Source organism: Hippoglossus hippoglossus, chromosome 13, assembly GCF_009819705.1.
Source record: "Hippoglossus hippoglossus isolate fHipHip1 chromosome 13, fHipHip1.pri, whole genome shotgun sequence".
Classification (NCBI taxonomy): domain Eukaryota; kingdom Metazoa; phylum Chordata; class Actinopteri; order Pleuronectiformes; family Pleuronectidae; genus Hippoglossus; species Hippoglossus hippoglossus.
In genome coordinates, this window is record NC_047163.1 from 16487470 (window position 1) to 16509906 (window position 22437).

At 39.9% G+C, this 22437-nt stretch overlaps 2 protein-coding genes and 1 long non-coding RNA gene across 3 annotated transcripts; 2 read left to right on the forward strand and 1 right to left on the reverse strand.

The window, feature by feature from the left end:
* The first annotated feature begins 1071 nt into the window (after positions 1-1071).
* On the forward strand, positions 1072-8785 carry nlrc3l (NLR family, CARD domain containing 3-like). Its single transcript, XM_034604294.1, has 12 exons — positions 1072-1373; positions 1937-2095; positions 2643-2732; positions 3036-3210; positions 3520-3667; positions 3899-3991; positions 4749-5101; positions 6178-6387; positions 6866-7041; positions 7143-7416; positions 7892-8107; positions 8246-8785. Exons 1-12 carry the CDS (start codon positions 1348-1350, stop codon positions 8633-8635), a joined length of 2310 nt encoding a protein of 769 aa, XP_034460185.1. The 5' UTR covers positions 1072-1347; the 3' UTR covers positions 8636-8785.
* A 345-nt stretch (positions 8786-9130) lies between these two features.
* On the forward strand, positions 9131-9735 carry LOC117772814. The gene is made up of 2 exons (XR_004615839.1): positions 9131-9480; positions 9584-9735. It is a non-coding gene; the product is annotated as an uncharacterized LOC117772814 (long non-coding RNA).
* A 1004-nt stretch (positions 9736-10739) lies between these two features.
* Positions 10740-21441, reverse strand: naalad2 (N-acetylated alpha-linked acidic dipeptidase 2). Its single transcript, XM_034604295.1, has 20 exons — positions 21252-21441; positions 20584-20695; positions 18782-18968; positions 17418-17519; positions 17042-17167; positions 16618-16698; positions 15948-16053; positions 15769-15862; positions 15529-15624; positions 14781-14866; positions 14228-14347; positions 13971-14053; positions 13820-13883; positions 13650-13717; positions 13451-13542; positions 13019-13109; positions 12000-12264; positions 11796-11877; positions 11604-11696; positions 10740-11175 (listed from the first exon to the last, which is right to left on the reverse strand). Exons 1-20 carry the CDS (start codon positions 21331-21333, stop codon positions 10986-10988), a joined length of 2220 nt encoding a protein of 739 aa, XP_034460186.1. The 5' UTR covers positions 21334-21441; the 3' UTR covers positions 10740-10985.
* Positions 21442-22437: the final 996 nt, after the last annotated feature.

Here is a 22437-nt window from a genome sequence, read left to right on the forward strand (position 1 = left end):
CCTCAGTGTTCCTCAAATAACTAATCTGATTCAATTTACTGTTTTAGCTGCAAAGGATCAGCTACCAGAGGAGGAATAGTCTCGACTCGAAATGCTTGTCCAAGTTATGAGTTTACTTTTTCATTCAAGAATATGTTATGTAGAAAGTCCAGTTTGATGGATCTTACATACTTCCTTCATGATAGATACACCACAACACCAGTTTAATCAAATGTTAATATCTGACAGATAATTTCACTTAGCATGAAAATGCAGAAAAATGTTCTGGCACTAGTATGAAAATCCCAAGAGCTGCTGGGCATTGTCGACATAAATGAATGGACTCCCATGTCTAAAATACAAAACTGTTGATCAACATGATGTAAATGGAAAAGCACAGGCGATGAACAGCAGCGGTCTAAGTTTGTCCATGTGATCTGTATCAGAGAGGGTTGGATTAATAACAGAAACACATCCACATATAAAGCAACAACTACAGCAGTACAAACTACAGCCTTCAGCGTGACAGTTGGGCCAAACCCTTCTCTAAACCGGTTTCAACAAAAAAACTGAAAATTATAACTTTGTGAAGGTTATTGCATCATAACCTCCATTACACTGACTTTTGATATGTAAAAGAAGGGGGGGGGGGGGGGGGGGGGGGGGCCTCAGGATTAACAATGATGAACATGTGAAAACAGTTGACATCTGATTTGAGCATTAAAGTTAAAGGGGATGTTTCAGCTTGTTGCCACTATATAATGTGAACATGACTTATAGGGCCTGAAATGTATTGCAATTTTAATAGTAAGAACAAAAACAAAATGACTTTGTTTGTTAAACTATTATGTATTTTACAGATTACAATTTGGGCTCAATTTGTTTCAGCTCTCCCATGTGGCTAATGAACGCAGTGTTGTTATAAACACGTATAGGTTAACAAGTAGTGTGAACTCCATGCTAGAATCACTAGTCAGGATTAGCACTTAATGCTAACTATTTATGTATGTCCGGGTAAACGTGTGTAGGGTGGGGTTTTATTTTTGAAAGGTTTGATCCGGAAGCTGAATGTTTAAATATCCGGTACGAAACTGAAAGTAGGAGACGACTGACGGTTAAACATGGCGTCAGGCGAGCGGCTACACAGTTTATAGTTTATTATATTTGGACTCATTGTTTGCTGGGAAACATAGATTAACAACTTGTCTATGTTTTCTTAAAGCCGCCGCCATGTTGTCTTCAGAACATCAACGACGGAGAAGTCATGTCGGCGCCGAGGATCCAGGTTTTTGGGATTAAAACCTATTTGAATAAAGCCGGTTAAAATTAACATTAAGTGATTTTGCGGAGTCTGTAACTACAGGAGACATGGACTCGGACACGGAAGTGAACAGGTGTGTTGTTTTTCTTCTTCTTCAAGTTGTTCTCCACAAATTCAAATTGATCGATCTATGTGATGTCACACTTTTTTGTACTTCCGGGCATCAATCCAGATTGAGGTAATCTGCTGCTTCAAGTGGGATTAATTTGGATTTGATTAAGATAATGTACAGATGTGTAATGACCTGAGGAAATAAGATCCATATTCTGTCCAGACACATGTAATAACACATTATGTTATTAAAGAAGACATCAGAATATGTGATTTGCAAATCTCCTGAATCCAATGGAAAATAAGTTTAATACTCATCAAACAGATAACTACTAAAAAACTTTAAAGTCACAATATCACAAAAATGTATCTATGGAATAAAACCAGTGAATTTAATATTTAACAGCCAGTGTGAATTAAAAAGCAGCTCTTTGTATTATTTATATATTAAGTTACAGTTGTAGTTGTGAATTTTTTCTACTAGTATGTCTGTCAAATGTTAATGGTCATTAGTTGAAATTTGATGAATTTATATAAAACAGTGTCTCCTATGTCAACCAACGTTTTCTGCACCCTTCCCCTCAGCATCTGCAGGCAGGGGAATATGGAGGAGGAGAGGAAAAGGTGGAAGAGGCCTCCCTCCAGTTATGGTTCAATGAAGAGCGAAGAGTCGGAGGAAGAGGAAGAGAGAAACGAAGAAGAAGTTGCAATGTTACCTGATTCATCTGCTCCGGAGGCGACCAGGTGTTGTATCTTTGTTTGACGTTTGACAATGATCCCAACGCTTCTGTGTGTTTTGGCCATTTGAGCACAAATAGCATCAAACTGACATTACTTCCTCGGCTGCCCTTTGTTTTAGTTGATATAAATATAATCTGCATGTCAGTTTGCAAAAACTGTAGCAAACTGGGTATTAAGTAGAATTTCTTTCATCAGTCTTCTATAAAAGCTCAAGGCCATGTTCACTGTTTCAGGATTATCCACTGCTTTTACAGAACAGTCAAATTGGACCACCCACACTTAAACCAATGATAAAATAACTAAAACACTATTTCCTACTGTAGAGTTTTTAGCTGCTACATGTGTGTGTGTGAAAGGACCACCACAGACTGCTGATGATATTGTGAATTTCGAAATCTTTCGTTTAAAACTAATGGTTGGAATGTTTTTCTGTGGAGATTTGTTCCCTATTGCATCAAATGTTGAAAATAGGACTTTAAATGACTTTAAAATGTCAAATATGAGGTGAAAATACTCTTAACAGTTTGTACTTTGCGTCGCTTAATGCCAGGTTGCAGCTGATTCGCTCCAATTCTCCAGAGACCCTGTACACTATGATCACGCAGCAACTGCCACCAGGAGCTGATGTCATTGACACCAGGTGGAGGACACACACACACACACACACACACACACACACACACACACACACACACACACACACACACACACACGCATAAACACACTCTGCCATGGATCTATAACATGTGTTTTTCTCCCACATCACAACATTTAAACATATGTACTCTACAGGTCTGTTTTTTGTTTATTTACATTCATGTCATAATCATCAGTCTATTAGTATATTGTAATATTAATGTCTCATGTTTGTGATCTCCGTTTGATAGTAGACAGTGCACTGCAGTTTCTGACCTGAGCCCCGGGGCTCCTGATTTTCTCTCAGGTTGTCTGATCCGGGAAGTCCTCCAGAAAACGACGAGGATGCTATGGATAATGTTTTGAGAACTAACTCCCCAGAACCACCTGAACCCATTGAATTTGACTCTCCACTGGAGACTGAGGAGAACAGAAGACTAGGCAGACTACATCCAGAGCAAGACCTGCCATATATATTCAAGGTTGGTTTACCACAGGCTTTAAAGTTGCATCACAAGTTTCTTTGAAGCAGTTTGATACTAATGAAGCATTGTATTAATAACATTGTGATCAAGGTACATCCCAATAAAAGCACATTTACTAATTGATGTCTAATCTTCGCAATTATTCATTTATTACTTTAAACGTGAAAAAACAAAGACACATTTTTTAATAACTAAATAATAATACATATTTTAATCTTGTTAATATCTGGACTACTGGGTATGTAAAGCAGCACGTTTTAACTTCCGTTAACTTTGTGTTTTCATGTTTTGTTCCCTTGTCTGTAGAGTATCCAGAGTTGTCTGACAAGCCTCACCTGGCAAGAGCTGTTAAATTTTAAGTTGCGGTTTATACAATGTGAACAAGGTTTAACTGAGCAACAAGTGACGGAGGGAGACCTACTGGATTTTGTCGACAAGATCCTGGAGATCCTGGGTAAGATAACACAGCTATAATAGGTCCACGACACAAATAGAGCTCAAGATTTAGAGAAGCGGATTTTGAGGGTTGTGAAGTGAACCATGTGAACTCATTATTTAAAAATATATATAATAATATATAGAATGTAGCTGGAAGATGGTTGTAAATTGAAAATCTAGTGGATTCGAGTTTTGTGATACTTTCACCGATTGCTTACTATTTTATTTTTTAACATGTGTTCTGCAGGCCTGGATCATGCCCTGATGCACACAATAAGTAATCTAGAAACTATCGGCAAGAAAACAGAAGCAGATGATCTACGGAATCAGTGCAAGAGAGGCAAGTGAACATTTGACTTCTACTACTGCTGAGATAATATATTATCTTTATTTTTTTACAAAAGAGTTCTCGTGGTTGTTTGAGTATGTTTCATGTTTCAGGGAAGGTCATAGTACAGTTTCCGTTCTGTGAGCTTCACAACATGACTGATATTTTTCACATGTGTTGTTTTGTAACAAAAAGCTTTTTAATCAAGCATGGACTACTTTGTGTGTTGACTGGTTTGTTCTTAAGAAATAAATGACTAATGTAATCTAGATCCCTGTTTGAATCAAACTATTAAAATGTCAACCATGTGATTTCAAGCCTTACTTAACCTACACTTAGAAAAAGAAGTGTGAATATGATCCTGAGAACAGGTTTTGAACCTTTTAGCAATTTCAGGTTCACTTAATGTTCTGAAATCACTGAGAACCTGGTGTCATGGGAAACGAGTGAGGGATGGACTTTTGACCCCTATTGAATGATATGTTATTCTGAATTAGTTACACTGCACTTTGTGACTTTTGTTCTTAAAAGGAGTTAAATCAACCTTATTCTTCTTCATCTTATTAATATGATTTTTATACATAAAAACAATAATACAAATGAACAAACATACATGTATATGACCGATTTAGGGTTGATTGTTGTAGGTGGTGTGGTTCAAACATTTTTGCAAAACCCCCTAAGTAGATTAGTGTCCTCCTTGAGCAAAATGCTGAAATATACTTATTCTAATTATGTTTGTTTTTAAATTATATTTCTCCACCACCAGCGTTCATCCGTTTTCATCTGAAGCAGCAGTTGATCAGAAAACACCAGATCATCCGCGAGGGGGTCGTTCGAGCCGGACGGTGGAATCCTCTGGATACAATCTACGTTGAGCCCCAGATTTCCACCCGTTGCCATGGAGGAGTCGATCCCTCTCATGAGTTCCGATCGCATCCTGCCTCCCCTCTACAGGTCCCCAGCACCGACACCTTCGTTCGTGCGAACGAGTTGTTCCGACTACAGACTGATGATGGCAAACCGGTGAGGACGGTGCTGACCACCGGGATTCCAGGAATTGGAATGTCTGTATCTGTGGGGAAGTTCTCTCTGGATTGGGCCGAACAACGAGCCAATAAGGTGAGATCTGAGGCGAGCACGCTCCTCTTAACCCTCCTGCCTGATAGGCACCAAATGGCAGACAGATGAACTTAGCAACCAGCTGATGAACACAAACTGCACAGTGTGTTTTTCATGAGTTTGTCCCAATCAGAGATAAATATTTGACATTTAATATCAGCAGAAACATCAGTCCAGATGAGTGATGATCTGGCTCAATGTCTGCTGCATGTGTAAATACACAGTTGGGATCACAGAAGCCATATTAACGTTACCAGGCTGTAATATGTTACATACGTGTGTTGTTCATCTTGCGGATTTTTTCTTCCAAATGGTTAAAAACTTGTTGCTGCTGCTTTGACGATTCATTATTGGCTCTAGAGCTGTAGGACATTAACAGATGTTGTTACATCCCTTCACTTTGGATCCGTTTGTTATTAGTGACCCTCAGAAAAGCCTCTCATCAGTTGTTTTAAGATTAGTACATAAACTTGCATAATAACATGCTTAATATTGAATAACTGAATATGAATGTTTAGTTAACTTGTCAACTTGTTCTTAAATTGATCATTTAATATTTTAAAAGGCTGCGTGGGAGTGGTTCTCTCACATATATTATTAGGGATCTGTACTGAAAACTGTTACTAAATGAGCCCAGGCGCTGAATTATTAAAAACCACAGGATTGACAAGCTCAGACGTTATCGGTTCTGCTTTCGGTACTGGTGAAAATTAAGAAAATCGGTTTTCATTAATCTATTTGCAGGTCAGTCAGCAGGAGAAAATGTCTATGGCAGTGATTTGTTCAAAACAATGCTGCTGCAGTTTGCTCCTAAATAATGTTTACTATTAATTTATAAACAGTACACTTGAGAAAATAAAGCAAATTTCATGATGTAATTTGCTTCTATTTTTCTCTTGGAAAAAAAAGAAAGGAAAGAATAACTGACCATCGTACTACAATAGTAATACTAGTGTGGATAAAAACATATGGAGAATCATCATCACCAAACCAGCAGTGCCATTAAAATCTGCACTGCTCACAACTGAAGTGTTTTTTGTTAGAATTTTCAATGTCTGGTTTTCCTTTCCCTTCAGGATCTGCAGTTTGTCATCAAACTTTCCTTCCACACTTTCTGGCTTCTGCGAAACAACCTCACCCCTTCCTCTCAGAAGATGTCCATCATGGAAGTGATAGAATATTGTCACCCTGAGTGCAAAGACATGGCGTTCCTGGAGGAAGACGACTGTCGATTTCTCGTCATAATGGACTCCTTTGACTGTTACCAAGCTCGTCTGGACTGGGAGGTAGAACCATCAGTGCACATTTACACCTGAGAACACAAAATATCATAAATATGATTATATAGACTGTAGGGCACATCTTAACACAAATTGTAATTTTGAAACTGCCCCAACTACAGCAGTAATGTATGATAATATCATAAAAAAAGATTGTATAAATATAACGTGCTTCCATTGAATGTTTATAAAAAAAAAATCAATTTTTTGTACTGCAAATGTTGTTAACACCTCCACACGCAATACCTCCCTCCCAATAAAATTGTACTTATACAGATCCATTCCATTACCACTAAGGATTAGTGGAAACCAGTAACCTCACAGAAGCTCTTTAATCTACAAAATATAAACTGCCTGTTAAATTCAACCTGGTCAATGACAGAAGAATCTGATCCTTTTTAATGAGCTACTTGCTGCTTTGTGGTTGAACATATAATAACCAGAAACATCATGCATGTCTATGAACTTTGTTTTCTCTCTCCAGAATGCTCCGGTAATTAATGACAATTACACGCAAGCACATCCTGACGTCCTGATTGTAAATATCATCCGAGGGACGCTGCTTCACGGTGCCTGCATCTGGATCCTGGGTAGACGTGGGGCTGTCTCACAAATCCCATCTGAACTGATAGACGTTGGCACGGAAATACAAGGCTTCAGGTGTGTGTGTGTGTGTATGTGGATGATGCACATTCACATTGTCATAACTTCATTTTAAGCCGTTCATTTGAGCCTTGTTATCTTTTTTCTTTCCTCTCCAGTGATGAGATGAAAGATGACTATCTGACCAGACGCTTTAGTGACGCAGAGCTAGCTGCGAAAATTGTGTCACATCACAAGCGCCTGCTGACACTCAGCATCCTCGCCCGCCAGCCATTTGTCTGCTGGATGGTGGCCACAGTGTTTGAGCGCTGCTTCCGCTACCAGGGCTACGGCGTGCACCCCCCCAGGCTGACGCCGTTCTACGTCAACATTTTGATCGTGCAGACCAATCGCAGGCTGCAGTTCTACTATGGAAAGCACGAAAATGAACTGGTAACTGGAATTAGACTTTAATACCTTACCTCATCCTGAACATGATTTGTTGCGTCAGATAGAATTTCATCGGCAATGGTGGTGAAGACTCCCACACTCTGATCCCACACTGCTTCACATCTTTTGTTATTTTTTGGATTGAGAGACCCCTAGTGGCTGAAGTTATATATAGTATGTTAGGTTACAATCATGAGACAATTGATGCAGTCTGATACAACTGAGCTTATAATCTTCTGTATTTGTCTGGGTTGTATTACGTTATAGGGTTTGTGTGTTTTTTGTCTCCTCTCACGCTGCAATATTATAAATTCTAACATGAAACAATTACACCAACGTCTGTCTGACATTGTCAACAAAACCAGAAATAATAATTGTTTCTTTAAACTACAGTTGCATCTAAAACAGGCACTTGTCGAGGCTAATGAATATTTTCAGGAATGTCAGGATTTGACATTTTCATCCTGTTTCCTCCAAGAAATGGTCCAGTGAAGACAAGGACCTGCTGACAAATATGGGGCACATGGCCTTTAAGATGATGGAGAGGAAGACCAGTGTGTTCTTTGAAGAGGACGTGAAGCAGTGCGGTCTGGAGTTGACGGAGGTGACGGTGTCGTCCGGCCTGTGCACCGAGCTCCCCTCTGCAGAGTCAGACGGGAGGAGGACGTTCTGCTTCATACACTTCACCTTTCAGGTAAAACTCACAATGCTTACACCTCCATGGATCTTCTTTTACCCTGCAGTTTCCTGTATTTATAATATGTGATTAGAAAAGATGATGATACCACTTAACAGGATATCCCATAGAAATCGCTATACTTCTTTCTTTAAGGAGTTCATGGCCGCCTTGTACGTCTTCACGATGTTCTATGTGGAGTCAAAGAATGTTCTGGACTCGGGATCTAGGGGACACTTCCCCAAGATCATCAGGCCCAGGTCTCAGGCCAAATCAGCAGCGAACCTGGTCCAGTGCGTGTTGGTGCGAACATTCAGCTCCGCTCTTGGCGACTATGACATGTTCCTGCGCTTTCTGTGTGGCCTACTCTCCCCGCATTGCCACAAAAGTCTGCTGAGCGGCTTCCTGTTCCCTCACAACGCTCCGAAGGTGGATGGACTGGATGAGGTGCAGCGGCTGCTGGAGCAGACGATTGACAAGAACCCAGGCGACAGGGTGGAGAACTTAAAGGAGTGCCTTCGAGAGATGATCCAGGAAGATGAGTGATCAGAAAATCAGTCTGACTTTATATCGATATGATGGATAGAGGATAAGTTTCTCTCTTATGTGAAAAGTGTGAAGCTCAAATCGCTGAAAACACTGAACTGAACATGATTCTGTGTCTGAGTCTATTCTGAAGAAAGTACCACGTGGACTCTGAGGAGGAAATGTCTGGAAGTGGTCGTCTGCAGGGCTGTGGGTGGTTACATCTGGGAAGGGGTTTCTCAAGAAACAATCAGACTGGTTCCAGATTTTGTATTAAGATGCAGAAGAGAGTGAAGGGGAGAGTTTTTTTCCCATGACATTGAACGACTTTGTTTCTCACTAAATTACGACTTTACTCTCATCATATGAGATAATATATGGTCGTTAGTACTCCGTTGTACTAATGCCACTTCTACACAACTCAAAACAAAATGTTAATTTATACATTCATGTACGGTGCTTTTTATGCTATTCTAATTTTCGATGTCTTGCAATGAGCACTAAGGAAAATGTGTTTTTCTATTTCCATTTACGGCCTTTTCTCCTCAACTAAATACACAGAGGTGACAAAAGAGCTGTCTTTTTAGAGAAATGCTAACTTTTAACAGCTAGAGCTACAAGATGATTACGTGATTAGACCGTACAGGAATGTGCAGGTGAAGCCATGTAAGGTGTTTGGGAAGGCATTACACTACTACGTTGACTGTCAGAGGAAAACCAGCTGCTTGGCCACAAGGGGGCGAGCTTGTACTTAAAGTTGTGAACTTGATTGAAACTGATACAATTGATACTGGCCAATCCCAGACCAATATCACAATATATAAATGTTCAGCAGGTCACTTCCTGTTTCTCCAAGCTGGCTGGTTGTTAGGAGCTGGACACTCAGCTTCACTCTACATTCTGATTCAAAATGTATGCAATCAGTCGTCAGGTTGTTTTTGTCGTTTCGGACAACTTGGATCAGCAAAGACCGTCCGAAGGAACAAACTGCTTTGATGACGAGCTTAACAAATGGAAATAACTGAACTGAAGCACCCGTCCACACAGTGGTCGGATGAAATGAACTTTCTCTAAATATTCTCTGTCGGAATAAATGTGAAAATTCGATTGAATCTAAAGAACAATTTTTACGTTTCATGTTTGTGTTCATTTGTTGTTAAAACCCATTTGTTAATGTGTGTGTATGTTGTGGTGTTCGTACAGTTTGTTCACCTAACAAGTTTTGCTTTATATAATTCTCTGTCTGTGTGCACATGTGACTCTAAATTCTTACCTCAGTCTGTTTCTGCCACAGTGTTGACATTAAAACCTCTAATCTTAGCCTTTTACAACCTGTGACTATGTTACTCATGATTTAAGTTAAGTTAATTAAGTAATTTGTGCAGGTCGGCTGGTGTTTTTCTCCGGTGTAGAGACGACCTTGTAGAAGGACAAACGCACGTTCTTCATTTCCTTAGTAAGTCAGTGCTGTTTAACGTGGTTCTCAAAACTATGTCGGCTTTGTTTTTCAGCTTGTATCCAGTTGAACTTCCAAGCTAGAAAACATTAATTTCATTCAATGAGGTCCTAAAACAATACAAAAACCTGAACCAGAACCAGAAGGGTTCACTTTCAAATGAAGACTCTTGTGCTGATGCAGAATCGATGCTGATGCAGATTGTCTGTTCTGTCACTAGATTTACTGTCCGACTTTTATGAATGCCTGTCTTAGAATATTCCCACTTTCTTTGACTTCAAACTATTTATTTATGACCTAATATTCTGGCTTCATTGTGACAAGACGTCACTTACGACATCATATTTTGATCAATATAAGCTTTAGATTGTGTCTCTAGTCCTATTATTTGCTGTGATATTTTGGAAGATGTGTTAATTGCACCCTGTTTTTGTTCACACTCACAATCCACCCATATTTACTTCAGTTATTTCTTGCACAAACACACGCTGGCATGAAGGATAATTAATAAATAGAAAATTAAAAAAACATTGCAAATCACAGACTGAAAACAAATAATATCTTGTCCATGACAAGATATTATTTGTTTTCTGGCTGCATAAGGATGGTTTGATTTTATTTGGCTTGTGTGTAGCCAGAGACATTTACAACAAAATGACAACAACTTAAAAAAGCATAAATTAGAACTTTATTGTGGACAAATAACAAATCAGAAACCAGATTTGTCAGTTGAGTTGTGGTCATGATCCTCAGAGTTTCACTGTTCTGCTGAGATCTGGACATTCCTGGAACATGACGGGGATTGCCCATCGCTGTGTGTGTGTGTTTGTGTGTGTGTGTGTTGCAGGTGATTTATACCCTCTCTTCACATGTTGTCAAATAGACAGTTCCATCACGTGTCTTCATGTGCCTGCTTCAAGCAGGTGGTGTGAGGGTCATAGCAGCAGCATGAACGGTGAACGCAGCGATGCTGATTTGACGCTTGACTTCCTCCCAGGCCTTCTGTGGGTCAGCTGAGTTCTCGATGTCAAACAGTGAATCAAAGATCCCAGGGAATGACTCCCCTGCGTATTTATTATGGCTGCTGGGAGCAAATATCACATGTCTGCAACAGAGAGGAGGGTGTTACGTTAAAGAAGTATTATAGAAACTTCAGCAATCTATAAATAATCACAACTTTCCTTATAATTACACAGATTTACTGAATAAACAGACAGGGTGAGGAGAATCTGCTGTGGCTGAAAAATGCTGCCACACGTGTATGAGATGAAGACAACAGAGGGAATTTAGTGCTGTCACTGTTATGTTATGAAAAGTGATTTAATAGGTTTATGACTAATACTGCAGCCAGCCAGCAGGTGGCGATCGAAACACTTTGGCCTCGCTTTTGGGGAGCTGTCATGTCGTCCATCTTTATATACAGTGTATGGTTTAATCTAACTGACCAGAGCAAGTTAACTACAGTCCACATGGCCAAGTAGAGGCTGCTGTAGAGAGACTGTGTGTGTGTGCGTGCGTGCTTGAGAGACTAACCTGTAGAAGGGTCTACCAGGTAAACCCAGGGGGTCTATAAAGGCTCTCTCCAGATACATAAGCTGATCGTTCATGATGCGTACCTGCAGAGGACTGATGCACACACACATGCAGATAATAATCAGAACATGCATTCCAGCACATTTACTCTTTCCTTTGGACACTTCAAATCAAAGACAATGTTTAACTCACTCTGCTCTGTTGAGGGTCTGCAGACGCTCATGGAAATCCCTGGCTGCAACAGTGAAGTTTTGCACTGCAGAAAACAAAGCCTCTGGAGATGGGGAGGTACATTTATTTTGAAATTCTGAGATGTTAGATCCACAAGATGGTTCACCTCTTTAAATATTTGAATTTCACTTGCATCTGAGCACACATGGACGAACATCAACTCACCAAACGACACCTCGAACATCTCCATCTCCTCTGGGTGCCTGTGTGCCAGCTGGGCGATTCTCTGTGCGTACTTCCCCAGCGAGTCTGCGTACTGGTCGGCGCTGAGAGGCAGCAGCTGGGAATCGGCCAATAAGAAGACGAGGCCGCCTCTCACCTGGGCCACTGCCCGCAGCCTTCTGAAGGAGGGGTCGTAAAACCTCTCCACAATCTCAAAGGTTTCATACACACTGTGGTAGACGGGATAAGAGCTGTAGCGCTCTGTTTTCTGAACACACACACAAACACATAGAGGTCATTTCACAGTTTTCTTCCATGAATGCACACAGTAATACTGGCCTCAGTCTAACCCATACTCTTTCTGAGGTTAAAGGTTACATTTGTAGAATTCAGTGACGTCTTTGAAGTTGCATGTTGCAGCTGAATACCCCTCACCTCACCCTCCCCTTCCAAACATGAAGGAGAACCTGTGGTCACCTTCAGTTGTCATAAAAACTCAAAAGGTGTTTAGTTTGTCCAGTCTAGGCTACTGTAAAAAACATGGCGGCCTCCGTAGAGACCCGCTCCAGATGTAAGTATAAAGGGCCCATTTTAGGGTAAAGAAAGAAAACTATTTGTACAATTTAGATGAAACACACTAGTGAAAACATTACTAGGATTGTTTTATATTCAATTTCTGCCGATAGATCCCTTTAACCTAAGTCTTACACACTGAACCTTAAACATAACGCTTAATGATTATAGAGACATGGCAATAAACTCAAAGTCACACAGAAGCTGTAAACACATGCAACTACACAAACACTGGAAACGATAAACCTTCTTTCACGCACTCTAGTGTGGATAAAGTGTTTTTTTATGATTCACAGACAGCAGGTTTCACAGTTTTGTAATGTTCAAATCAAAACTTTCTTCCAGGTAAAATAACTAGAGCTGATATTCACTCCATAGATACACATTACACATATACATAAACATACAATCACACAACCAGGTAAAGTGAAACACAACGTATGACGTACCTTGTTCTTGGTGTATCGGGCTCTGCCTGCAGCGATTCCCAGACGGATGAAATAGGCCTCGAAATCACTGCCTGAGCCCAGTTTACTGATTCTACAGAACAACAGAGTAAAGATCACACAGATTCATTGAAATGTTGGATTTATTTATTAATTTCTATTTAATGGATTAGCTAAGACATGTCAAAACATTTTACTTTCCAAACTTGGTTTAAACCCAACACACTCCTCAGATGTGACCTGGTCGTCTGAATCTCTCATTTCAGCTTCTTCCTCTTCTTATTCTTAATGTTCTCTGCAGTACCAATTTCACTGGTCAGTGCTCTCGTTGCTGCTGAACTTTGCTTGAACCTTGTGTGTTTTAATGTTTTGCTATTAGTTTATGTACAACCTCAGGTCTGACCCAAACGAGCAACTGGCGGTGATGTTTCGTACCTGGGTGCATCACGGTCATTGGTCCAGTTGTCCCGCTTGTGCCAGCTCTCGTACAGAGAGACGCCCTCCTCTCCTTCCTCTGGACTGGCTATCTACATGCAAACGTAGAAAGAAAGACAGAAAATACAACATAAGAGAACGCACAAAGGACTTGTCTCAAGTTTCCTATAATGTACTGTATATATATATATATGCTCACTTGCTTGGTGAGGTCATACACCAGAGTGTTTAGAGACGGAGTGCAGTCAACCCTCAGTGTGTACATACCTGCAAATCAAGGACATGCAAATCAGTTCAAAACTATTTCAGCCTCTGCACTTAATTTATTTATATTTACAATTTAAATATAATATTGATATACACACTCACCCTCTATGGCAGAGTCTGCGTTGATGTAGGCCACAGCTCTCTCCTGCAGCAGCTTAGCGTTGTCCTTTTGAGAGGGATGAAGTCAAGATGTGTATATACTGTACGTGTGTGTGTGTGTGTCTGTGTGTGTGAGAGAGTGTGTGTGTCATACCTCTGCCCATTCTGTAGATCCCAGCAGTCCAAACTCCTCAGCGTCCCAGCTGGCAAATATTATCGTCCTCCTCGGCCTCCAGCCTACACACACACACACACACACACACACACACACACACACACACACACACACACACACACACACACACACACACACACACACACACACACACACACACACACACACACAGTACTGACTATTGACAAAGTTGTTCACTTTTTTTAGTCACATTATTCAGTTATGCAAACACATACCTTTATGGAGGAGCCTGCCGGCGCTCCTGACGGTTTCATGGACGACTGCAGCCCCGGACATGGGATCTATTCCTCCAAACACCCAGGCATCCCGGTGTCCCCCCAGAATCACATACCTGTCTGCACACACACAGGCACGCACACACACACACACACACACACACACACACACACACACACGTTGAAGTGTTACACCAATGACAGACACTTAAAACAACAGTTTTGCATTTAAAACACAGTCAAGTCAGTTCAATGTTGTTTTCCTGAATGTCTCTTGCAAAAAACTTAGCACCATTTTAGGCCAATAGGAATTTAACCCATTCTAATCTGTTATTAATAATTGAATCATTATTTGTGTCAATACTGGCTTTGTTTTGTCAGTAAATTGCATATTGTTTGTAAACAATATTTTTACTATAGATAACTGCTTAGTCAGACACTAAATATCTTGTGCGTTGTTAATAAGTAAATTGCATGTGCATGTGTTAGTTATGTGCAAACTGTTTTGCAGAAACCCTGAGCGAATGGTTCGGGCAGGTTGTGTTTCTCGTACCTGGCTCCAGAGCTCCTCTAATCCGGCCAATGACGTTGTAGATCCTGGTCACCTGGTTGTTTGTGTGGATGTTCATACGCACCTTCCTGAGACAGAGAGGTTATTAATGAAAGAGAGATGCTCACAGGGGTGAAGGCAAGAGATATGAAGACATATGTAGGACATGAGTATAGAAAGTGGGAAAAGGTTAAAATATGTAGTAAAGATGAGTGTTTTTCTGTTTTGTTAACAACTCAGATCAGCTTCAGAAACATGTTCATTCTGTTTATCTCCAAGAATCAGGGAACAGAGATGCAATCAAAGATGCAATGCTCTTAAACTGCAGCTTACAAGTCTTTTATAAAGTGTTCAAATCTTAAAATTTTGTGCAACAGAAAAATGAATGACAAAATAAAATAAGAACACATTGTCGATTTGTTGTTTTAGGGGATTGATGCTCATAAAAATGCCCTTTGCCCTTTGTGCTGCGTGTATAAATGTGTATGTATGTCCCTCATGCACAGAAGCAACAAGGGCTTCCATTGTGCTTCAGTTGGCCACAAGCCACTGGGTCATTAAAGCTGAACAAGAGAAGAGGAGGCAACAGCAGGGGAGAGAAAAATCCAAACGCTAAAACAGGGAATAGACAGCAGTGGATCTGTGGAGAGACCGTCAACTGGAGGTGAACAAGGTTTATTTAGTAAAAGATGGAGGATGGAATAATTATCTCATGGTCACACTGCACAGGGAGAAGTCCAGAAGCACTCACTGACTCTTGAAATCTTCGATAAAGCCCGGACCAATCCTGTAGGAGACGTTCAGAGCTCCTTTCCAGTTGTTGGGTGGAATCTGTCCTCCCATGTTCCTGTTGATAGGTAAATAAATCAACTCATTGTGTTGAATCATTTACTTTCTTGCCTTGAATTGCAAATTCAAGTTAAGTTTAAACAGCTCTGCTCTGCGGAAGACAAACCAAATCATCATTAGCAGAAATGAGAAGAATTTGAACCTCAGTAGGTGAGCTGCATCGTGGAAGCCGATGGGATGCACAGGAATCTTCGGAAGTCCCACTCCGTCCTCGGGGCTGAATCTGTGTGTGTATTCTGTGAGAGAGGAGACAGGACTATGTTAGACAAACACACACACACACGTGTTTACACTCAGGCTCTAACACATGAAGAAACACACCTTTAGCGGGGTACCCGGGTGTGAGTGGGTCTCCTGCTCCGTTCAAGTTCAGAACATTTCCTCTTTGAGCTCCTCCACCCGGCAGGTTCCAGCCCTCAGGGTACGGCTGTTCACACACAAACACGTATTTATTTCTACGGTTGCATGACTATTTTTGAAATGTATGATCTGGATTGTGAATATATAGTTGTCCTGAGTTGACTCTGCCTCTTATCCCAGCCTTGTTTAAAGGCCAGTGTAAATACTGTCCAACCTATATTTACCTCATCTACATTCACAATGGCAGGTATGGAAAACAGAGCCCAACACTGATATACAAAAGTTCTGATACCAATATATATCAAAGAAAAATACATTTGGCAATGATTCCTAAGATGTCATAGTAAAACCCTTTTGAGAAATAAATGTTATTTAGACTTGATATTTTACATTTTAACCACAAACGTTTAATAAATAACAATGAAAAAGAAAAAGCTCACAGAAGCAAATATATAGAACTTGGATGAATTCATTATATATACGTTATACATCTTTTCTGCAATCTTTATTCTGTAAAATAATAGCTTTCGTATTGTGCATATCAGCAAACATATATTGGCTGATTTAGAGCCTGTGTGTTTCTTTTAAAACCCGACAGATAACACACACACACAGATGCAGACTGAACTACCTGGACTCCAGAGGCCCAGTAATCTGCTGGGTCTGAGAACATGATGATCCCCTTTGCTCCAGCCAACATGGCGTTCTTCACCTGGTGGACAGAGGAACACAGACAGACAGACAGAGAGCAGAGGCTCATGTTGATGGTGTTTATTCTGTGTCCTCACACAGATTTTCAAACATTAGTGATGACTGATTTGAGTTTCATGAATTGCATTGTTTAAAGATGTGGGCCAATGTGAAAATAATTATAAATTCCACAGTGATGAATTAACACAGATGATACGGATAACTTCAACAAAGCTTTGAATAGAAGAGAAAATCCCTAAATGATCCTGAAAGGTTCAGGGTTCTGCAGCAGTTTAAACATCTGGGTATATTCCTCTGGATTTCACAGACATTTCCTCTGGAGGTTTGACCCACATGTTCCCTACCTTATTGCCTCTGAATATTCTCCCATATCTGACGATGACAATCATTCCAGTAACATTGATGTTCATCTCCCTCTGCAACTGGAAGAAGTCCTCTGTGCGACCATAGTTCACATAAACCAAATCTCCCTGGAGAGAGAGAGAGAGAGAAAGAGAGAGAGTTTCTCTGATGTCCGAGGATGGGGAATGCTCAAAATCCACGTTAACTTCTTTAAGTGCTGCAGTGAAAACTATTAAAACATCACTGATAAGGTTGTGTGTGTGTGTGTGTGTGTGTGTGTGTGTGTGTGTGTGTGTGTGTGTGTGTGTGTGTGTGTGTGTGTGTGTGTGTGTGTGTGTGTGTGTGTGTGTGTGTGTGTGTGTGTGAGAGTGTTTGTACCTCAGGTTGTCCCTTGGGAGAGAAAGCACTGTATGGAGGCACAATGTTAGAAACATCTTCATAACCCTCTGGAACCGGCTCTGACAAGGACGTGTTAAAAACCTGTGAAGGAAATGACGTGAGGTAAAATGAGATGACATTGATCGTGAACGGCTTTTATCTTCTGTAGTAAATCTCATGAAAATTAAGTCTCTTAACTCCACTACAATTTAGCAGGTTTAGCTACTTATCATTTTAAAAACTCTGATTTTTCCTGCAAAACAGAAATATGATGCTTTATCATAGAAAAATGTAGCAGAACATACAAGTACAGCTGAAACTATTACGATTTCTTTTCTTTGGGTTCATGCAAAAGTATTTAACATTTCATGCTTTCTGCACAATAATTGTGTTATTTTATTTTACATTCACAGAGAAGGTGTCACTGTGTCATGGTGGTGGATACGTTTTATACACCAAACAATCAATTAATTGATTAATCAAGAACAAAATCAGTATTTTAAACGCATGATACATTTTTAATGTAAGATTTTTAAAGTGTGTTTTCAGTACTTTTTCTTAAGTACGAATTCTTCCTCCTGTAATGTTAATGAGGTAAGAAACTGTAAAATGTTTCCCTTTATTGCTACAATATGAATCATTTAATCATTTTCAGATTAAAATTGATCCTGGTCTGCTGACAGTAGATACAAGACTTTCAGTGTCTGTACTTGGTGTGTTGTGTGACCTGGTGACTGAGTGTGTGTGTCTGTGTACTGTTCACTGAAATGTAAACTAAACCGATTATGTTTGAATACCTGACTGCATCCCAGCAGCCTGCTGTAATATGACTGTGCAGTAAACCCTGATCTGTTTTCTCTTGTTTACCTCTGTGCTGTGTCACTATCTCCACTTATAGGACACACACACACACACACACACACACACACACACACACACACACACACACACACACACACACACACACACACACACACACACACACACACTCACACACACGTTTATCTCATAAGGCTATAAAAGGATCTTGGACTTGCGAGTGTGTCTTGTGAGTTTTAATGGATCTGGGTGAACTCTGCAACTTTGTTATCTCCCCAAATAGACTGAAGCTTGTCAGGGGTTTGCACGGAAATAATGTTAGTGTATATGTGTGGGAGAAAATCATCATCCCTCTTTTATTTTAGGGCATACTTAAGGAGACTGCAGCATTTCATCAGAGTCCCTTTATAAGTAATAATAATAATGATTAGATTAAAATAAAAATAAAATTTTGTTAATCAGTAAATCAAAGCTTGACGTGCTGTCGAAGTCATAATGTGCCTCTACCCATCATCCTGTGGCTCATCTATGTGCGTTTCCTGTACCTCATTGCCATGCTGATCAACTATGGAGATGTAATTCGGTTGGGATTTGTTGGGATAGGACAACAGGACGTCATAAGGCACCATCTCCACCGAGTCCAGGCCGAACTCCTGCCACTCGGCCTGGATCTGCTCTGCATACTTCAGGTTCTGCTCTGTACCAGCCAGGTGGGGGAGACGAGTAAATTTCCTGTGAAGAGGAAGCCAATGAATAAACATTGATGGAGACCAGCAGAGTGAAGATGTTGTGGCCGGGGAGCATTCAGTTAGTGTGAGTCCAGAATGAGTCGCCCAGTATTTTCTACTGCGAGTTTAATACATATTGAGATTATAAATATCTGTTTACCTGCACTCAGTCCTACTCCACTCCATTTCATATGCTACCATCCTAACTGCAGGTCATATAAATGAAAGCATTACAACTCTAAGTAGTTTTAAATACTATACTTGAGTAGGCTATGAATATTCCTGCTGCTGCCTGTAGACCATCCTGCAGTTAAGTTAAGTTGAGTTCAGTTAAGTTAAATCTTGAAGTTAATTCTTAAGTTAAATTAAGTTAAGTTAAGTTGAGTCAAGTTAAGGTAATTCTTGAAGTTAAGTCTTAAGTTAATTTTTGAAGTAAAGTCTTAAGTTAAGTTAATTCTTGAAGTTAAGTCTTAAGTAAAGTAATGTAAAGTAAAGTAAAGTAAAGTAATGCAAATTAAAGTTAAGTTAGGTAAAGTAAAGTAAAGTAAAGTAAAGTAAAGTAAAGTAAAGTAAAGTAACTAATTCATATACTTTCCATTATGCTACAAACTGTTTATTCAAATCAATGTTGTAAATACCCTTATCTTTCTGATGTTCTTCATTACACGTGGCATCTATTGCACTTCTGTCCGTCCTGAGAGAGGGATCCCTCACATGTGGCTCTCTCTGAGGTTTCTACGTTCTTTTTACCCTGTTAAAAGTTTTTTTTTGTAGTTTTTCCTTACTCTTGTTGAGGGTTAAAGAATGTCACACCTTGTGAAAGCCCTATGAGACAAATTGTGATTTTTGAATATGGGCTATACAAATAAAATTTGATTGATTGACTGATAAAGTAAAGTAAAGTAAAGTAAAGTAAAGTAAAGTAAAGTAAAGTTAAGCTAAGCTAAGCTAAGTTACATGACTATACATTGTGTGATATTAACATTTAGAATGTTCAGCTTGTGGATATGTCTTGTTTAGCATGTTAGCTTAGCATGATAAAATACTAATTTACAATACACATTACACCCATTTTAATATTCTTCTTTTATCACTTTCCCATACGCAGCTTTAGGGTTGTTGATTCATAATACCTCTCTGTCGGACAGAAGCCCTTCAGACTTTCTCAATAAAGTCCTGTGGGTTTGAACAATATTTGGATGTGCAGTGTAGTTTTGTAATAACTCACACAGTGCGGTTTGAGGTCAGTCGGGGTTAGTGTTGATGTTTGAGACACATTTTGCCAAGAATCAAGCTGCGGTGCGAATAAAAAGTTTTGACTTTTGGGGGAGTTGTCATATGACAAATTTGGGGTTCAACACAGACATCTATTGTTGGGTTGCTAGGAATTTTTGTTCCAAGTCTCATGGCAACCATGGATAGTTATACGATTTTAGTCCAGGAATAAAGGTGAAGGGTATTGAGAAAGAACCTCATTACTTTATGTGGATATAATAAACTCCCAACATGAAATTTGAAGTAGTTTTTCTTCCCTGCTGAAATCTCTTTGAAAGACGGTCTGCTTTGGATTAAGGTACTAATACACAGGACATGTGCAGTGTGTTTGAATTTATCTTTACCTGAGGTGCTGTCTGATCTGGTCTGGCTGCATTTCATCCAGAAACTCCCTCAGGTATTTGCTGGAAACATTGTCGTCCGCAGTGTGTGGATGTGTGGGCTTTGCAAACCAGCCTGTGACACACACCAAACACACCACAAGTCAGTTCACACAAGACAGTTGTCAACATTATATGACTTTATGATGAGATAAAGGTATATAACTGTTATAGAAAACAGGGGGGGCATGCAGAATATCACAGAAGCTTCCCATTGAGTCAGAAATTATATTCTTAAATGAGCTGTGGTTATGGATAGCAAGTGTTAACCTGCTGTGAGCACAAAGACGTGAAAAGTTGCGTAGTGGTGACAAACTTCAGCTCATACACAAAAGAAACACACGTGCAAGATGCAATTTAAACAGCACTGAATAGATTTCATATCTTATGAGATTCACTTTAGGAAATAACTTTTATTATTAATTATTATGTATTTTATACCAAATGTTGTGTATCTGTTTATTTTGTTCCATCAGCTGCCATTCACACACTTATCCTGATGATTTGTCCCAGTGTTTTCATTATCACAATACTCTTTAATTATGGATTTATTATAAACAAACATGCAGAACAAGCAGTAGACATGGCCTGTGGCTTCCAACCAAAGTTTAGCTTATTTTTTCATGTCTTACCTATGATGAAGCCCAGGAAGAACAAAGCCGTCACTGCCACGATCCACCAGATCCACCGAATCAACCTGCTCTCCTTTCTCATGGTGAAGCAGCACAGAGGCTTCAACACACACACACACTGCCGAGATAGTGATAGAGAGCAATTTGTTTAAGTAGTGCAGAGGGGGGAAGAGCGAGGTAGGGAAGGAGAGACAGCGAGAGAGAGAGAGACAGAGAGAGAGAGAGACAGAGAGAGAGAGAGAGAGAGAGAGAGAGAGAGAGAGGGAGAGAGAGAGACAGAGAGAGAGAGAGAGAGAGAGAGAGAGAGAGAGAGGGAGAGAGAGAGAGAGAGAGAGAGAGAGAGAGAGAGAGAGAGAGAGAGAGAGGGAGGGAGAGAGACAGAGAGAGAGAGAGAGACAGAGAGAGAGAGAGAGAGAGAGAGAGGGAGATAGGGAGTGAGAGAGACAGAGAGAGAGAGAGAGAGAGAGAGAGAGAGAGAGGGAGGGAGAAGTGTGGTTGACAGTTTGTATCTGCAGAGGAGGAGGCAGAGAAATACACAAAGAGGGAGCCAGTCCTCACCTCAGTGATCGGCCACTGGACTAATCACTGAGTTGTGCACCTTGGCTGCTCCACTGCTGACTCGGTACAACTGAAGCTGAGACGTCATTGCCAACAATACACTCTGATAACAGTCCTTCTTCCTAAAAGCATGTTGACGCAGGGGTTAGAGTGCAGAGCAGAGACATCTGCTCAGCACCTGTGGAGAAGATGAGTGTGTCTTGAGTTACAATAATAATACTATATTTTTTTTTATATAGCATCTTTAAAACAGGGTTTACAAAGTGCTTTGACTGACAAAGAAGACACAGTATACTCAGGGGCAATTACAAGAAGTCATACACACTAATAAAAATAAATTAAAGCAATAAGAAGACAGCACCATGTTAAAGCAGTAAATGCAAACAATAGGAGCAATAAGAAGAAAAAGACTAAATTACATAAAAGCAAATGAATACAAATAAAAAGAAGTAAAAGCATGAAAATTCAAATGTATGCAGTGATACTATTATAAAGTGACCATAATTATGTATGATCCCATTTACTGACTAAATATAGACAAAAACCTAAATACATAAGGACGTATCTCATCTAACAATGTGTTAGATGAGGATGAAACTGGTGCAAGTCAATTCATATGTCTGTGATA

What these genes read in the sequence shown, in the direction of transcription:
- naalad2 (XM_034604295.1), bottom strand. Translation starts at nt 21,333, where the DNA reads ATGAGAAAGGAGAGCAGGTTGATTCGGTGGATCTGGTGGATCGTGGCA. An exon ending in GATGCAGCTCACCTACTGAG is followed by an intron (nt 15,625 to 15,768) that starts GTTCAAATTCTT and finishes ACCTATCAACAG; the next exon opens with GAACATGGGAGGACAGATTC. An exon ending in ATCGAAGATTTCAAGAGTCA is followed by an intron (nt 14,867 to 15,528) that starts GTGAGTGCTTCT and finishes TCTCTGTCTCAG; the next exon opens with GAAGGTGCGTATGAACATCC.
- nlrc3l (XM_034604294.1), top strand. Translation starts at nt 1,348, where the DNA reads ATGGACTCGGACACGGAAGTGAACAG. An exon ending in GCTGATGTCATTGACACCAG is followed by an intron (nt 2,733 to 3,035) that starts GTGGAGGACACA and finishes ATTTTCTCTCAG; the next exon opens with GTTGTCTGATCCGGGAAGTC. An exon ending in CAAGATCCTGGAGATCCTGG is followed by an intron (nt 3,668 to 3,898) that starts GTAAGATAACAC and finishes TGTGTTCTGCAG; the next exon opens with GCCTGGATCATGCCCTGATG.